General features: G+C 36.4%; 1 protein-coding gene across 6 annotated transcripts in view; it reads left to right on the top strand.

Moving 5' to 3' along the window:
• Zzz3 (zinc finger, ZZ-type containing 3) overlaps positions 1-18,521 on the top strand; it is a 50,689-nt gene that overhangs the window by 18,767 nt on the left and 13,401 nt on the right. For 5 of the 6 annotated variants that reach the window (XM_013018299.1, XM_013018297.1, XM_013018301.1 and 2 more), the window contains 7 exons: positions 7,129-7,267; positions 10,074-10,221; positions 10,836-10,951; positions 11,460-11,531; positions 12,262-12,363; positions 12,964-13,059; positions 17,134-17,286. In XM_013018299.1, the coding sequence (XP_012873753.1) occupies positions 7,129-7,267; positions 10,074-10,221; positions 10,836-10,951; positions 11,460-11,531; positions 12,262-12,363; positions 12,964-13,059; positions 17,134-17,286 (826 nt within the window). The remainder of the gene's footprint in view (positions 1-7,128; positions 7,268-10,073; positions 10,222-10,835; positions 10,952-11,459; positions 11,532-12,261; positions 12,364-12,963; positions 13,060-17,133; positions 17,287-18,521) is intronic. The other variant, XM_013018298.1, reaches the window with a different exon arrangement.

Here is an 18,521-nt window from a genome sequence, read left to right as displayed (position 1 = left end):
GTGGGATAAAGCAAATACTGCCCCTTGAGTAGATAGTGGAAAGAAGAAATCTGTCCTTTAAATTTTTTCATTTTTGTTTTTAATGCTGAAAAAAAGCTATATTTAGAAGTAGCCAGCTGGACTCATTAGATCATCCCAGTTTTACAGGATCATTTGGCAAATTCAAAGCATCACAGTCAGAAGCAAGTCAAACCTGTCTTCTCATGATCAGAGTATTGAGCTTGGCCACATCCATGTCATAGGACTTCACAGCCTGTTTGCACTGGCTGTTTTTGGTTATGACATCCACAATAAAAAGATGTGTATTCATAGATACAGTGTCTTCTGTATTCATTGCAGACTTAATGGTCACAGAGAACTTCATGGTGGCATAGTGGACCAGGTCTGATTTGCCCTGTGGTACTCTTTTGAGGACATTTAGGCTGCCTCTGGAGCCTCAATGTCTTGAGGTGATATGGCTGTGGATTCCTTTCAGCACTGCCTTGGCTTTCAGACAGACCTTTTGCTTTCATTTGGACTTTGAAAGGGACAGGAATCCTTTTCCTTGGCTTATCCCATTTTGTTAGAAAGACCTCCTTTAGGTCTTTAAAAATACTTTTTGTTACTTGGCATGGTTTTAATTATGGGAAGAGCTAATAAATCTAGGTTATGATTCCATATGAAGAAAAGAGACAGTTATTTTATTTTTACACACAATGTAAATTGAATCTATTTATAATTTGTGAACAATGCATTGTAATGACTGACCAGAGTAGAACTTTTTCTTTTCTTTTTTTTTTAATCGATTGTTGGAACTGAATTCTGGCCTGAGCACTGTCCCTCAGCTCTTCAGCTCAAGGCTAGGTCTCTACCACTTGAGCCACAGTGCCACTTCTGGCCTTTTCTGTTCGTGTGGTACTGAGGAGTCGAACCAAGGGCCTCATGCATGCAAGGCAAGCACTTTACTACTGAGCCAACTTCCCAGCCCCAGAACAAATGTTTTTTAATCCTAGATTTAATCCTAGATTACTTAGGAGACAATTACCTGTCAATTTAAAGTTGTAGAAATAGAAGTTTAAGGTTTAATGACGTGAATAAAGCTCTGCATTTAGTGCTCGTAAAGCTGGTACCTGACTAAAACTCTTACGGGAACTTTAATATTTTAAAAGTAAAATGTTCTCTGATAGTTTTCCTATAAAATATATCTTATTTTTCAAGAAAAAATTCTGAAATAACTTATGCATAGATTATTTATATATGTTTGTAAGGTAATTGTAAAAACCAAACAGCCCATAATTGTTTAACCACTATTAAAAAATATTGATAGTATTCTGGAAATTGCCTGTGAATAATTCCATAGTTATACCTCACCCCTTTTATTCTTAGCCTCACCAGTTGCCGAGTGTGGGGAGGACCAAGCTCGAGCTTGAAATAAACAACTCTTTTGCCTGTTACATTGGTCTCAGTCTCTGGGAGGTCTCTCGGGAGTCTTTTTTTTTGGGGTCTGGTCTTGGGGCCTGAACTCATGGCCTGAACGCTGTCCCTCAGCTCTTCAGCTCAAGGCTTAGCACTCTACCACTTGAGCCACAGCACCACTTCTGGCTTTTTTCTTTTTGCTTATGTGGTGCTGGGGAATCGAACCCAGGGCCTCATGAATGCAAGGCAAGCACTCTACCACTGAGCCACCTTCCCAGCCCCACCCATTTTATTCTTTTCAGAAATAGCTACTAATCTTACTTTTGAGAAAATTAATTTTTGCTATTTAAAAAGTTTAGCCACCTGTATGTGTATCTGTAAGCAATAATATTTAGTTACATATATTATTTTGTCATACATTGTAGCTGTGGTATTCACTTGTGTTGATATGAAATATTTGTAGTTTGCCCATGTATATTGTTGTGTAACTGATGTAATCTGTTGTGTAACCTGGGCTGTAGGTTAATCACTATGATTAGATAAGCATTTGATATTCTTGGGTTTAGAGTCATTGTAAGGCTGCTGTGAACATGTGAGTCTTAATGTGTATATTTTCAAGAGCTTCTTGATGTATTGAACATCTGGTGTTGGTGTATATGCTTTTTCATCCATCCCAGTTAATTTCAACCTAAGATGTCCTCTGGAAGAGTTCTTTTTTTTGGGGGGGGGAAGAGTTCTTTATTTATGATTCAGTTTTATTACTAGGGCATAACTATTCAAGATGTCAGCTCAGTTCACATTGATTCCCAACTTTTAGCTGAATCATATGGAAGCTCAATTTTTAATTTTTTTCCTAAAGGATACAGTCCATTAATTAATTAATTAATTTCCTTGTCAGTCGTGGGGCTCAAACTCTGGGTTTAGGCACTGTCCCTGTGCTCTTCAGTTCAAGGCTGATGCTCTACCAGTCGAGCCACAGCGCCACTTCCGGTTTTCTAGTGGTTTATTAGAGATCAGAGTTTCATGGATTTTCCTGGCTGGCTGGCTGTGAACCTTGATCCTCAGATCTCAGCCTCCTGAGTAGCTAGGATTACAGGCGTGAGCCAGGGTGCCCAGCAAGGATACAATCCTTTCATTATCCAAGCAAACAAAACCTCTAAAGCACATACGAATATCATTCCTTACAAATTATACCCCTAATACTCAAAATTTTAGAACTAATTTCAAATCATTTTTAAAATTTAAATTGTTATTTTAAAGTGATAATACCTAGGGATTACAGTTGGATGTCAGGTGATGAGTACATTTTTATTTTATTTATTTATTTTTGTTGGTCATGGGCTGCTTGAACTCTCTGGGCCTGGGCGCTGTCCCTCAGCTCTTCAGCTCAAGGCAAGTGCTCTACCACTTGAGCCACAGCGCCACTTCTGGTTTTGAGTGGTTTATTGGAGAAAAGAGTCTCACGGACGGAAGTGGCGCTGTAGCTCAAGTGGTAGAGCACTAGCCTTGAGCTGAAGAGCTGAGGGACAGCACCCAGGCCCAGAGTTCAAGGCCCACGACCGACAAAAAAAAAAAGAGTCTCACGGACTTTTGTGCCCTGGCTGGCTTTGAACCATGATCCTCAGCTCTCAGCCTCCTGAGTAGCTAGGATTACAGGCATGAGCCACCAGCACCCAGGGAGTACATTTTTCTGTTGTTAAATTTAATCATATTGTAAAGGTGTTGTACTGAGAGGTTACAGTTACATAAATAAGGTAATAAGTACATTTTTTGTCAAACATTGTTACCCTGTCTTGTTTTTCTCCCACTTTCCGTCCTCCCCAACTCCTCCATCCTGAAGTTGTAAAGTTCATTTCCAACATAGTGTCTTGTGAGTATTTAGTACATTTCTTTTTTTAACAGTGTCACCCCTTCCCTCACTCTTCCAGTTTTTCTCTCCTGTTCCCACCTACAAGTTGAAAAATACACTGGGACATGATAAATTATACAGGTCTCAAGACATTCACACAGTGAGACTAAAGGAGAATATTCCTAGGAGAGGATCACATAGCTTAATAGCTATGTGCATATGGTCATATAAAATAATATATATCGAAATGAACTCTAAGAAATAGAAGCAAGAGGCTTTTAAATTTTTTCTTTGTTTTCTTTACCTTTTGTTTATAAATTTATGTGTTTTGGGAAGGATAAAGAGGGGCACAAAGGGTGAACAAATACAGTGTTGATACTCACTAGATACTATGTTGAAAATTTTTAATTTTTTAAGGAGTCTCCAGAGTGACCTTTATATACATTTCTACCAATAGTGAATAAAGGTTCATTTTGTCACTTATCCTTGCCAAAATTTATTGTGCTTTTTCCTTCACGATGAGCATTCTATTTTGTTTTAATTTTAGCAAGGATTTTAGCATATAGAATAAAATAGAGAGGAATGGGGAAAAGGAACAAACATTTTTTGCTCCTCCTGCAAGAAATGGTAGTAAAGGACTTGTCAGTAGGTTTCTTTCTTTCCCTCCTTCCCTCCTTTGTCTCAGTACTGGAGCTTGAACTCAGGGCTGAGCACTGAGGAGCTGAGGAACTTATTCACTCAAGTCTGGTGTTCTACCACTTGAGCAACAGCTCCACTTCTGCCTTTTTGGTGGTTATTGAAGATAGAAAAGTTTTACAGACTTTCCTGCCTGTGGTGGCTTTGAATCTTGATCCTCACCTTTCAGCATACTTAGCAGGCTAGGATTATAGGCATGAGCTACTGGTTCTTGTTCATCTTTTGGCAGCTTGTTTCTTCATTTGCCCGTTTCTCTGACAGCTCATTTTGATTTTTATTGTACACCAGACATAATAACCAGTAATAAGGATGATTATCTGTACTCTAAAAAGTGTAAGAAATACATTTCTCTCTCTTTTGTCTGATCTTAGAGTAACATTTCAGGTTAATTTGAGTCAAAGAAACCATTGGGGGTAGTGTGTAAGTAACAATTATGGAGATAAAATTTAGAAGCTAAATAATAAGGTTGTTCAAAGTGTCCACAATGCTGACCTGAGTCTGCTGCATTTTCATGTTTATTCTTACCAAATGGATACCAAAGAAAGTGAAAGGTGGTCCCTAAGAATCTCCCACTGTCACCTTACTAGAACCCAGTAGGTCATTTAAGTCTTTGGTTTATTGGAGATATTTTTGTGTGCTAGAAATTTAGAGTGCAATCATGTCTGCTTCTTGTGCAAGTGTGTGCTTTCCATTTGCCTGTTTATTGATTGAATTATTTGTTCTTTTAGTGTTAATTTTTTGATTTCTTTATACATTTTGTTTATTAATCCCCTATCAGATGAATAGTTACCAAAGATATTGCCCCATTTTGTAGTCTTATCTCCTCACTCTGGTAATGTTACTTGGCTATTTAAAAGCCTTTTAGTTTGATACAATCATAGTAGCTCTTGCTTATATTTCTTGTGCTATTGGAATCCTACTTAAGGGTCATTGCTTATGTCTATATTTTGAAGTGTTTTTCCCTAGTAGTTTCAGTTTTAGGTATTATATTAAGGTCTTAGATTGTGTGTGTGAGAGAGAGTGTGTGAGCACTGAGGCTTGAACTCAGGACCTGGGTACTGTCCCTTAGCTCTTGTGCTCAAGGCTAGCTAGCACTCTACTATTTGAGCCACAGCTATGCTTCTGGCTTTTGGGTAGTTAATTGGAGATAAGAGTCTCAAGGCCTTTCCTGTCCATCTCAGTCTCTTGAGTAGCTAGATTACAGGTATGAGCCATTGGCGCATGGCTTTGATCTATTTTTTTCTTGATTTTTGTACAAGGTGATGGAGATCTGCTTTTTGATCTAGATGTGGCTACCCATTTTGCCCAGACCTATTTGTTAAAGACTATCTCTTTGCCAGTGTATGCTTTTGGCATCTTTGGCAAAAATTGCCTGGCTGTTTCTGGTTGGGTTTGTTTCTTAGTACTCTATATTTTGTTTTGTGCTGATGCCAGGTTTTCTACTGTGGCTCTGAAGTATGTAAAGTCAGATATTACAGTGTATTACAAATAATTTTTTCCTCCTTAGGATTGCTTTGGCTATTCTGGGTAGTTTATGCTTCCATATGAATTTTAAGATCAGTTTTCGTATTTTTGTGATGTCACTGGAATTTTTATAAGGATTACATTAGCTCTGTGGGATGCATTTGATAATAGAGCCATTTTTGTATGGGGGGGGTCGGTTATGGGGCTTGAACTCAAGGCTTGGGTGCTATCCCTGAGCTTTTTCACTCAAGGCTAGCTCTCTACCATTTTGAGCCACAGCACCACTTCTGGCATTTTTTTTCCCCCACTTTGGTAGTTTAGTTGAGGTAAGAGTCTCTCAGACTTTCTTGTCTGGCCTGGTTTCAAACTGTGATCCTTAGATCTCAGCCTCCTGAGTAGCTAGTATAAGGTTCTCTCTTAGAAATGCCTTTACTGTGTCTGATAGCCAAGACTTGAGGACACGAATAAGATATATTTTAATAGGAGAATGAGGAAGTGTTCTTAGAGAGAACATGTTGAAGTTACCTCATGGCTCTGACTCTCAAAAGCTGTATCTCACTTTTGATATTTCTGCTCGTTTGTTGGCTTCTTTGATGAACTTCAAAGATTCATTATCAGTTTGTACAAAACATCAATTAATATTTGTTCATTCAGAAAGACTTATTAAACATCCATATACTAGAAAATGTATTACACATTGGCTAGGCAAAAAGGTGAATAAAATGAGTGTGTTTGACATTATAGGGTACATAGTATAGTAGGGGAAAAAATGAGATGTTTGAAACTAAATAAGGAAACTGCCATGCTAATATTTTACTGCCGTGCTAATATTTTAAGTATTTAAATAGTGTTTTAAAAGTGAATGTATAGTGATTTTTTTCTTAAAGCTTACAAAATATATTTGAGCATTCATGCATTTTTCATGCATTATTACACATGTATTAATATGTGAAACATTACAGAGGCAAGACAATTGGAACTGAGAAACAGAATATGAAGTAGAATCAAAGTGTATATGTATATATATATATATATATATATACATATGCATTGTAGTGAGAATTCTAGGTAATGACAGTAATAGATTTGTGTAAGTGAAATTATGTTACTTTTGCAGTAAAGTAAAAAATACCTATGGCTTTTCTTTCTGTAAATTATTGGTACTTAAGAATTGAACATTTATATTAAGTGCTGAGGAACAGTGGTGAAATTTCTTCTTAGAACTAGAGTAAATCTCTAAAATAGAGAGGTATAATAGGGCAAATGAAAACCTTGAGGCCTAAGATCCCTTCCTAATTATGTGACATTGATCTCTGGGATTAGGCATGTGCCTAAGATCCTTTATTCCAGCAGTACAGCTGAGGAGCTGAGTTTGGTGATCCTTTCTTACTGTGAAATTTTAGGATTTTATTTTTTTTTTTAATTTAGCAGTTCTTAATAACTTTACTGCAAAATCAATTTTTTTTTTCTAGCCTTGTTCAAGGTTCAAAAGTTAAAAACTTACGATGGGAAGAAGGCTTTGCTTTCTCTAACTGATGTTTTCTGACTAGGTACTTCGTAACTCAGGAAGACCTCATTTATTCCCAGTAATATGTTTTACTAAACTCTTTCAGGTAACTTTAAAAAGACTGTGTGACTTAATAATAGATCATGGTTTGAACTCAATTTTTATTTATTGTTGTTATGAAAAAAATTTAGTGAGATATTTTTCTTTGTCTCTGTAGTTATCAGAGACTGCTACAGACAATTGCTGTACTTGAGGCCCAGCGTTCTCAAGCAGTCCAAGACCTGGAAAGTTTAGGCAAGCATCAGAGAGAAGCACTAAAAAATCCCATTGGATTTGTGGAAAAACTCCAGAAGAAGGTACACATGTGATTATATATTTTTTTAAAGATTTACTCAGATAATTGATAGTAATTTAAGAGAAGTTTGTTTATTCTTATGACTATATGCTGTTTTTTAAAAACATTTAATTTTTCCCCTTGTACAATTATAACTACCACCTAACACAGTGATATTTACTGAAATAATAACTACAGCTTTTTTTGGAAGTAGGATGGGGATTGAACCCAGTACTTCTGACTTGCTAAGCAAATGTTCCATCACTTGAGCCACTGTCTTAGTTCTTTTTCTTTTAGGTTGTTTTTCAGAATGTAATATGGTCTGATGCTAACTCTGCCTATTCTGGCCTTGAGCCATGATCCTCCTACCTCTGCCTCCCTAGTAGCTGTTAATCACAAGCTGGGACTCAACTTAGTTTTGCTTTTCTACCCAGGCTAGCCTCAAAATCTCAGTCTTAGTGTTATCACCTTCCAAGTAGCTGGAAGTACAGGTTTGTGCCAGAATGTAACTACCAGTTTTACTATTTGGATAGGGACTTTTTGTCCTATTCCTTTGCCATTTTCCGTTCCTGTCTAAGAGCATTTTCTCTTTTCTGCTTTTGAGGTTGGACATTGGGATTAGTAGAGCCAAAAATAAAAAGTGAAGTGTATTAGGACTTTTTAGCTGCTTTGTTTTGAGTTACTTTTGCACATTAACTGGGAGGGAAAAAAAAGTTGAAAGATCTCTTTAAAGTACCAGTGGTTCACAACTATAATCCTAGATACTCAAGAGGCTGAGATCTGAGGATCATGATTCAAAGCCAACCTGGGCAAACAAATCCAAAAAACTCATTATCTCCAGTTAGCTAGCAAAAATCTGGAAGTGGAGCTGTGGCTCATCTGGTAGAGTGCCAGCCTTGATTGAAAAAGCTAAGTGAAAGTAGTACCTAGGCCTTGAGTTTAAGATGCAGTGCATGTGCGCGCACGCATGCACACACACGTTTTAGGGTTATAACCAGGTCTATAAAAAGAATATATAAGTTGCATTTAATTTTGAAGTGCTTTTTATTAGTGTGAAAAGTACTCATAATTTTCTGTTTTCCTTAAAGCAACTTTTTTTAAAGTGTAAAGTTGACCAGTGGTTTCAGGAAAGAGTTAGATAGGAAGAGTTTATCGAACAACTAACCCTTTAAAAGTGAAACAACTTGGGGCTGGGAAGGTGGCTCAGTGGTAGAGCGCTTGCCTTGCATGCTTGAGGCCCTGAGTTCGATTCCTCAGCACCACATAAGCAAAAAGAAAAAAAAAGCCAGAAGTGGCGCTGTGGCTCAAGTGGTAGAGCGCTAGCCTTGAGCTGAAGAGCTGAGGGACAGCGCCCAGGCCCAGAGTTCAGGCCCCATGACCGGACCCAAAAAAAAAAATAAAAAATAAAAAATAAAAAAAAATAAACTTTGAAAAAAAAAGTGAAACAACTTTATGGTGATTTTGTGTGTGAGTGTGAATGTATGTGTGTATAAAGGTGGAGATAACCAGAGGCATAGTATTGTCAGCATTGTGTGGAAAAGAATAAAATTGAAACTATGAAAAAGAACTTAGTAGCTTTAAAAGAAAATTTATATGACAGTATCTTTCATGTATTAATAGCAGTATTTATTAATAGTTAATCAATCATTAGGCATTAATTTATTATTTGAATTTCTCTCATGTACTTGGTAAAATTTTTTCATGCTTTCAGAAAAGTTTAAATTTCATAATTCATAATAGGATTTGTGTATAGTGGCTTGTTAAACAGTTTTAAGGCTTTTAGAGATATATTTTACCAATAAGACCCTCTAAAATATGTTTTATTGATTTTTGCCTTATTAAACAACTTCTTGTAAACAAAGCCATTGCAATGTTTTATTGATTTTTGCCTTATTAAACAACTTCTTTTTTTTTTTTTTTTTTTTGGGTCCGGTCGTGGGGCCTGAACTCTGGGCCTGGGCTCTGTCCCTCAGCTCTTCAGCTCAAGGCTAGCACTCCACCACTTGAGCCACAGCACTACTTCTGGCTTTCTTTTCTTTTTGCTTATATGGTGCTAGGGAATTGAACCCAGGGCCTCATGCATGCAAGGCAAGCGCTCTACCACTGAGCCACCTTCCCAGCCCTAAACAACTTCTTGTAAACAAAGCCATTGCAATTTGTTATGGCAATTTATAAACAGTCTTAGAGAAGAAAATATAAATAAGAAATGTATTAACCTTAATGTTTTGTGAGCCAGGCATATATTTGTATGCAGTAAAGTCTAAATGTCTTAGGTTTAATTTAGAACTTAATTTCTTTTTAATTTTAATTAAACATATGATATTGACTATTGTAATTGTTTTACAAAGATGAGCAGAATTAGATCTAGTTACTTTAATAAACATGAAAATCTTACATTCCTTAAAGATTTTGTACTGGATTTAACTTAGAAGTTTGATTCTGAAGATTTAATTGTGCTGAAGTTGAAGCTCAAAGGTAGAGTAAGTCATAGTTTTAACTAGTAAATTCTAATCATTGTTTTACAAATGAGTCATAAACATGAGGTACATTCGAAATCAGTTCAGCATATCAAGTTCAAGTGTCAGAAGATGTTGATGTAGTGTAGAACTATAAATATATTTTGCCAAATTTAATTTTCCATTACCTATTATCCTCTTTAGCACTTAATGTTTATATTATCTTAGTTAACTTTATTGGATTCAGTTAGTGAATAGAAATGCTCATCAGCTAATCTTGAATTTGGTGCCATCTGAAAATTTGAGTATAGAAGATTCTTGAATTAAATTCAGACTCTAACTTTGTTCTTGTTTTGTTTTGTCTTTCTCCAGGCTGATATAGGGCTTCCATTTCCACAGAGAGTTGTTCAGTTGCCTGAGATTGTATGGGACCAATATACCAATAGCCTTGGGAACTTTGAAAGAGAATTTAAAAATCGTAAAAGACATACTAGAAGAGCTAAGTTAGTTTTTGATAAAGGTAAGAAATCACAGGATGACTTTTTAAAATATATATACTTTTTATTGTAAAGATACTGTACAGAGGGGTTACAGTTACCCGAGAAAGGTATTGAATCCATTTCCTATCAAGCATTGTTACCCCCTCCTTTGCTTTTCCCCATCATCCCTTTCCTCCCTACCTCTACCTCCCATGTAAAGTTTGTTTTCAACATAGTGTCTTGTACATCTTGTTACAATGGGCCATTCTATATCCTTATTTCAGCATTTTGTTATTTCCCTTTCCCTCCCCAAATTAGAAAACTATATATACAAGCTGCAGGACACTGGAATCAATATAGTGACAACAGGGGTTGTGCCATGGGGGAAGAACGTATAAAGAAGCAAGAAAACATTGCATAATATAAGTACATTAAAAAGAACAAGAAAGATAAAAATCTCTTGTGTCCCTATCTTGGGGTTCGTTTTGCTTAGCATCAGGTTATATGGTCATATGTACATAGCTTTTGACCTTTTCTGCTTGTCCTAGACATATACTAGTTATTGCAGATAAAGGAAAATAGGATGAGATTTTTAACCTGAAAATTATCTGGTTCTGTCTTGCTCTAATAATTCCATATATTGTTCTGTTTTTAGTAGGTTTACCTGCTAGACCAAGAAGTCCTTTAGATCCTAAGAAGGATGGAGAGTCCATTTCATACTCTATGTTGCCTTTGAGTGATGGTCCAGAAGCCTCAAACAGTCGTCCTCAGGTAAGCAGTATGAAGTACTAGAGTAGTAAAGTTTGAACAGTCATGTGAACAAATGCAGTCATGCTATTTAGTATACACTATGTAGAAAATGAACTATTTTAAATTGTGGGCAAGAATGGGAGAGGAAAAGCAAAGGAATGAGTGACATTGTCCAAAAAAAGAAATGTACTATTTTCTGACTTATGAAATGGTAACAAATCTGTACAAATCTTAATAATAGCAATAAAATCACATAAGGTTCACTGTGAACTCTTCATTTACAGTCATTAACCTTCATTGTCAAATGAAGAGAAACCTGGCATTTAGTCAGATTTACCATATTATTTATGTTAAAGTCTCCAAGCAACAGAAAGTATAATTAAAATTTCTTACGTGTGGTTATTTTAAATGGGTGTTACATGTACTGTACCTAGTACAATGTTTGACATAGTCCCATCATTTGTATGATATATATCAAAGAGTAGTCTATGTTGTCAATTTGTAAATGACCTTATTATTTTATACTCAGATGATAAGGGGACGCCTGTGTGATGATACCAAACCTGAAACATTTAACCAGTTGTGGACTGTTGAAGAACAGGTAATATTTCTAAATTATACAGATTTTTAAAAATTTGAATGTTATTAGAATCAGTATTATGATTCAAGTGTGTATTGTTATATGTAATACCTTTTAACTGTAAGTGTGAGAAGTTTTAATTTTTCTTGTGTTGAGAAACAGCCAGTAAGGGAGTATTAGTACATTTTGACATATGGCCAGGATTGTTAGTGGATGAGTCTGAATGCATTGTTCTCTTAATAGTATCAGTGCTATAGGTATAGTTCAGCAGTTTATAAATATCCAAGTTATTGTACATCTTTAGGACTACATGGAAATTTAGAAAATAGTATATAATATTAAATATTTGAATAGCATACTACACAAAAGGAAGGAAAAGACTTGTTATTCTAAACCCAGTGAATTTACACATTTTTGTTAAAACTGGGAGATTGCCTAATATATGTTAGGAAAATAAAATAGGAAGTAGAAGTCACTAAGATGTGTGAAATACTGGTTTACTTAGTTATTTTCTCTTGTACTTTCTTTTATTGAAATAAATAGATAAACTTTTCTAAGGTCTTCTACAGGTATATTCTCTAATCTCATGTCCCTGTGAAATCTTAACTTCCTACTGTGAGGATTTGTAATTTCCAAAGTTGGGGAAGGATATTATACTTTGAAATGAAATGTGAATATATCTACTTAGAGAAATTCAGCATTTTAAATTGGCTTTTTCCCCCCCTTCAATTTGGTTTTGGGTGTGGTTTAGAAAAAACTTGAACAGCTACTACTAAAATACCCTCCTGAAGAAGTGGAATCCCGACGCTGGCAGAAGATTGCAGATGAACTGGGCAACAGGACAGCAAAACAGGTGATGGGGCAATGGCTGCAGTTCCTGGTTGTTATTTAATGAAGAATAGCATAGACAGCATGTGCATATCTGCCAGATCATTTCTAACCATGATAGGAGGTTTAAAAAAATAGCATCATGTATTTTTATGCTGATTTCAGAAGAATTTGAGATAATGTCCTACTTTGGACCATTACAAAATAATTTTTAAGAAAGACAAGTGGCCTTTATTTCTTGAATCCTGTTAGTTTATTAATTAGGTACTTTTTAGTTTGGCTATGTTGTGACATTGCTTTAGTGTCCCTCGATTGTTTTTTTTTAAAATGTTACCTTGCAATTTCTTCCTACACAGTTCCTATCTATATTAGTAGATACGTTTTTATGCTACAAGCATGAATATTCACAAGTTAAAAATATCCAGTTAGCTTTAGAATCAAATTTAAGTTTATTTGGATTATTTTTACCTAGATTTTAAAATATAAGTATATTTGATGATCATTTAAAGTTACTTCTATATTTCTGATACTAGCATTCTTTAGATACCTGTGAACCTTTTAATTTTTAGGACTACTTAAGAATTGCATACCATTTCCTTATGTTAGCCTTGTCATGTTTCTTTAGGTTGCCAGTCGAGTACAGAAGTATTTTATAAAGCTAACGAAAGCTGGCATTCCAGTTCCTGGCAGAACACCAAATTTATATATTTACTCCAAAAAGGTAAAAAGAAAATGGATGAAAGCAAACTTTAAATTCATTAAAGTCAGAATCCCTATATATTATGCTATATAGTGTAGCAGAATTGCTATATACATACACTATGTGCAGATTTGTCAAACTAGAGTGGCTTATTTTTAAAATACTATTCATGGTAAACATTTCATTATGTTGGGCATAAGCACAAGATAACACTTCATTATTGTAACTCAGAAAAATTTAGTGGCTTCGGCCCAGAGTTCAAGCCCTACAACTGACAAAAAAAAAAAAGCAAAGAAAAATTTAGTGGGCTTTAATAATTCATTATTTCCTTCCTTCCTTCCTTCCTTCCTTCCTTCCTTCCTTCCTTCCTTCCTTCCTTCCTTCCTTCCTTCCTTCCTTCCTTCCTTCCTTCCTTCCTTCCTTCCTTCCTTCCTTCCTTCCTTCCTTCCTTCCTTCCTTCCTTCCTTCCTTCCTTCCTTCCTTCCTTCCGCCTGCCTCTGTCGTCCCCCCCCACAATCTGTCCTAAAAATGTTATTTTGAAATTTATTCCTACACAGTTCCTATTTAGATAGGATCTCTCTTTTTCCCTCCCTCCCCCTTCTTCCCACCCTTTTTGGTGTCTAGATGCTATCCCTGAGCTTTTTTTACTTAAGGTCTATCACTTGAGCCACAGTGTAGCACCACTTCTGTCTTATTTATTATGTATTTATTAGTTTAGTGGAGATAAGAGCCTTACAGACATTTCTGATTGGGCTGGCTTTAAACCATGATCCTCAGATCTCAGCCTTCTGAGTAGCTAGAATTATAGGCATGAGCGATTGGCTGGACCCAGCTCATTATTTTCTTGAGAGCAGTATGAGTGAGTACTGTTTGTAAGATCTTTATATTGGGTCTACGTTAGGAAGGCCTTTGTGGGGTTAAAGATACTAAGATATTTCAGTATTTTATTTATTTATTTATTTTTGGTCATGGGGCCAGAACTCTGGGCTTGAGTGCTGTCCCTCAGCTCTTCAGCTCAAGGCTAGCACTCTACCACTGAGCCACAGCACCACTTCTGGGTTTTTCTGCTTATGAGGTGCTGAGGAATCAAACCCAGGGCCTCATGCATGCAAGGCAAGCACTCTACCACTGAGCCACCTTCCCAGCCCGTTTCAGTATTTTAAAAGTGAATTCAGAGATATGGTGCAGTGGTCCATAGGTAAAAATATTCATAGTTCATTGAAATTTAGGTAAAATGTTCAAGGTTAGGATAGTGATTCAAGGTTAGGTAAAAATGTTTATAGTTCATTAAAGTTTAGGTTAAGTGCTCATTAGTTAAAGATTCAATGTAAAAATGTTCATTCAAGGTTAGTTAAAAATCTCAAAGAACAAGGTAGGCATGATTGACCAAGCAGCAGTTCCAACTATATAGTTAGGAGGCATAGGTAAAGATTACAATCTGAGGCCAGCACAGATAAAAAACAAGAGATACCTCCTACTTAAAAAAAATAACCAAAACAAAATGGTGTGGTATGGCTCAAATGGTAGAGCTCTTCTTAGTGCCATGTAGTACCTTCTTAAGAAGTTGCTATTTTGTAGCTATGTCCCATAGATAAAATAATAGAAATATTTATTGACATCTTATTTAGTCCTCACTGTAGTCCCGAATTTTAAGTAGCAGTAACACATTTGCTTTACTGATGATAATATTAATAGGTAACTACTGGATCCTTTTTAATACATCAGGAAACTAGGCTGAGATAAGATGAATAAATTAAGTTGTTTAGTCATATGTAAATCTGTGAGCCATTGAGTTTCTGAATCTGATGAAAACTTTTTTCACTCTGCTCTGCAGACTTCCATAGTGAATGCTCATCTCTTTCCAATATGGAATACTTCATAACTTATAGTCAATTTTTTTGTTGTAACTGGAAAAGTAACACACCTGATTAGTTTTTAATTTCCTTAATAAATCACTCTGATACTGCCCCCTCTCATCACTCATCCTTTACATAAAGAGAAACAAAGATCTAATATTGTTACTTTTCCTGATGGAAGCTAAGTATATTTCATTAAGAAAATTGCCTATGGGCTGGGAAGGTGGCTCAGTGGTAGAGTGCTTGCCTTGCATGCCTGAGGCCCTGGGTTCGATTCCTCAGCACCACATAAGCAAAAACAAAAAAGCCGAAAGTGGTGTTGTGGCTCAAGTGGTAGAGCGCTAGCTGTGAGCTGAGGGACAGCGCCCAGGCCCAGAGTTCAGGCCCCACAACTGGACCCCCCCCCAAAAAAAAAAAAAAAAGAAAGAAAATTGTGCGTGTGCCCGTGCACATGTATGTGTGTCAGTCCTGGGGCTTGAGCTCAGAGCCTGGGTTCTGACCCTTGAGTTTTTTTGCTGAAAAAACTCAACCACTTTCCCAGCTCCACTTCCAGCTGTTTTTGGTAGTTAACTGGAGCTAAAAGTCTCAGGAACTCTCTTGCCTGGACTGGCTTGGAACTGTGATTCTCAGATCTCAGCTTCCTGAGTAGCTAGGAATACAGGCGTGAACAGCTGGCTTTGAAGTTTGATTTAATTTGCCAATTGTTTTTGAATATTTTGAATTTTCTCCCCACATGTAGCAGCTATCTTTATTAAATATATTGAATTCAGATAACTTTCTATAGCTTTGGAACATTAGACCTTTCATAGCCAAATCAACATAGGAGCTGTGATTTCGTGATTTATAAGTATGTTTTGTGTTGCACTTTATGCTTTCAACAGCTAAAACTAGATGATGATGCTAAAAGGAACAATAGAGAAACCTATATGTATTCGTTTCTTTGAGTGTATTTTATTTTAAGTTAATAGACATTTTGGTTGTGAAGATCTAGAACAACCCTAGTAACAGTGTCTCTTGGTATAATCAGAGATTAAGTTTTTCTTTTGTGTGTGTTAGCATTGGTACTTGAATTTATGATTTAGTGCTCTCACTTGGCTTTTTCTCTCAAAGATAGCACTGTGCCACACCTTTAGTCTGGCATTTTGCTTGACTTAATTGTAAATAATCTTTCAGACTTTTCTGCCCAGGCTGGCTTTGAACCAATATCCTCAGATTTTAGTCTCCTGAATAGCTAGGTTAGAGGACAGAACCATCAGTGTCCAGCTAGAGATTAAATTTAAAAATGGGTGAAATGATTCTCTGTGAAGCTGAGGTTATTTGTTGTATCCATGCTGTTAATCATGAGAGGCAGTCTATAGTGGGTGAGAATGAGGGCTTTGGCACCACAGAGGCCTTATTTGTCATTCTGGTTCTATCATCCTACATATGATACATTGAGCAAGAAATTTAACTTTTGAGTCTGTTTTTTTTTTCCTTTATATTGAATGTAGTATTATGGGACTGTTGTAAAATTAAATGACATTGGTATGAAATAAACAATCAGTGTTAAGGAATCATTTTCAGGTGTCCATCATGTTATGGAATATTTCATTTATTGGTTAGTTGTAGATCTGGTTTTGTCACTTTACCATACCTTATACCTCTGCAATTTTCAGGTACCCATAATGTTATGGAATATTTCTTTTACTGATTAGTTGTATATCGGGTTTTGTTACTTTATCATACCTCTGTAATCTTCAAGAAGGGAATTATTTTCAGGTATTCATTATGTAGGGAAAATTTCTTTCACTGGTTAGTTGTAAATCTGGTTAGGTCACTTTATCATACCTCTGTGATCTTCAAGGATTCACTGAGGCCAGCATTTGAAACAAAAATGAGAAAAGCTAGATTCTGAGTATGTGGTCCAGTGTTTCTTTGAGCTAGTTCCTCTACAGTGAGTGAGAGAGAGAGAGAGAGTGTGTGTGTGTCCGTCCTAGAGCTTGAACTCAGGGCTTTGATGTTGTCCCAGAGTTTTTTCTCAAGGCTAGTGCTGTACTATTGGAGCTACAGTTTGACTCTTGGGTTTTTTTTTTTTTTTTTCGGGTGGGGAGTGGGGATGGTTAATTGGAAAGAAAAGAAAAAACGAGTATATTGAAATGTAGAAGTGAAACCCTTCTGTTAGATATGATAACAGTAACATTTACTTGATTCTTTTAATGATTTTTCACTATTACAATAAAAAATTTGTTTTCTTATTTAGTCTTCAACAAGCAGACGTCAGCACCCCCTTAATAAGCATCTTTTTAAACCTTCCACTTTTATGACTTCACATGAACCACCAGTATATATGGATGAAGATGATGACCGATCCTGTTTTCATAGCCACATGAGCACTTCTATTGAAGAAGCCTCGGTAAGTTACTTGTTTAGTTCTTTTTTTTGAGGGGGGGGCAGACCTGGGGCTTGAACTCAGGGCCTGGGCATTCATTGTCCCTGAACTTTTGTGCTCAAGACTAGCACTCTCCCACTTGAGCCACAGCTGTACTTCTGGGATTTTGGTGCTTAATTGGAGGGTCTCATGGACTATCCAGTCCAGGCTGGCTTCCAATCATAATCCTCAGATCTCAGCTTTTTTTGGGGGGTCTGGTCATTGGGCTTGAACTCTGGGCCTGGGTGCTGTCCCTCAGCTCCTCAGCTCAAGGCTACCACTCTGCCACTTGAGCCACAGCGCCACTTCCACTTGTTAAGTTTTTACATGGTTCAAAGTATCAAATGAAAGTATTAGGATATTTTAATTATTTTTACTCATCAGAAAATGTCTTGTTCTTCTTGCAACGACAAGTCAAATTTAAAGTTTTGCTTTTGTTTTTAAGAGAACTTAAAAAAATTTTTTTTTTTTGGGTAGTAATACTGGGGTTTGGACTCAGGACCTCGTGCAAGTAGGTGGAACAGGACAATGACACTGCTCCCAACACTCAGCTTCAGTGATTGTCCTCTTGTAGCAGTCTGGATTTTTTTCCTCCCCATCCAATGCCACCCCAGGTTATTTTGGATGAGTTCCCAGACATCGTGCAACAATGGCTTTTTCTTTAAATAATGAAATATAACTTGTATATTTATATCTGAAAAAAGCCAACAAAAATTATCCTCTTTATTTTTCCTCTCTGTTTTTGTTGAACTGGATGGTTCATCTTGTAGAATTTGCCACAGTGTGGATTTGATTTATTGCATCTGTTTTGTGTAATCTTTGTTCTCTGAATTTCTTGCTAGTAGGTCTAGTGCATTGATCAGATTCAGATGTATTTTTATTTGGTAAGTGGGGTAATACTCATGTATCTTATCTGTCTGGTTATCTCTAAGTTAATAGCCAATGAGCATTGTCTAGATCCATTAATTCATTAGATGTTAGAAAATGACACTTTTTAAAATTCTCTCATTTGGTGGAATATTCTATTTAATACCCCCATCCCTATCCTTACCATCAGTTACAATTTGGTTACACTAGGGTTCATCTAGAAAATGTAAGATATAGCCTGGTGCCGGTGGCTCAGACCTGTAATCCTAGCTACTCAGGAGGCTGAGATCTGAGGATCATGGTTCAAAGCCAGCCCAGGCAGGAAAGTCAGTGAGACTCTTATCTCCAATAAA

The sequence above is a fragment of the Dipodomys ordii genome, unplaced genomic scaffold (genome assembly GCF_000151885.1).
Source record: "Dipodomys ordii isolate 6190 unplaced genomic scaffold, Dord_2.0 Scaffold39, whole genome shotgun sequence".
Classification (NCBI taxonomy): Eukaryota; Metazoa; Chordata; class Mammalia; order Rodentia; family Heteromyidae; genus Dipodomys; species Dipodomys ordii.
The sequence above is the reverse complement of the archived record's forward strand: the minus strand, read 5'-3'. Positions and strand labels throughout refer to the sequence as shown.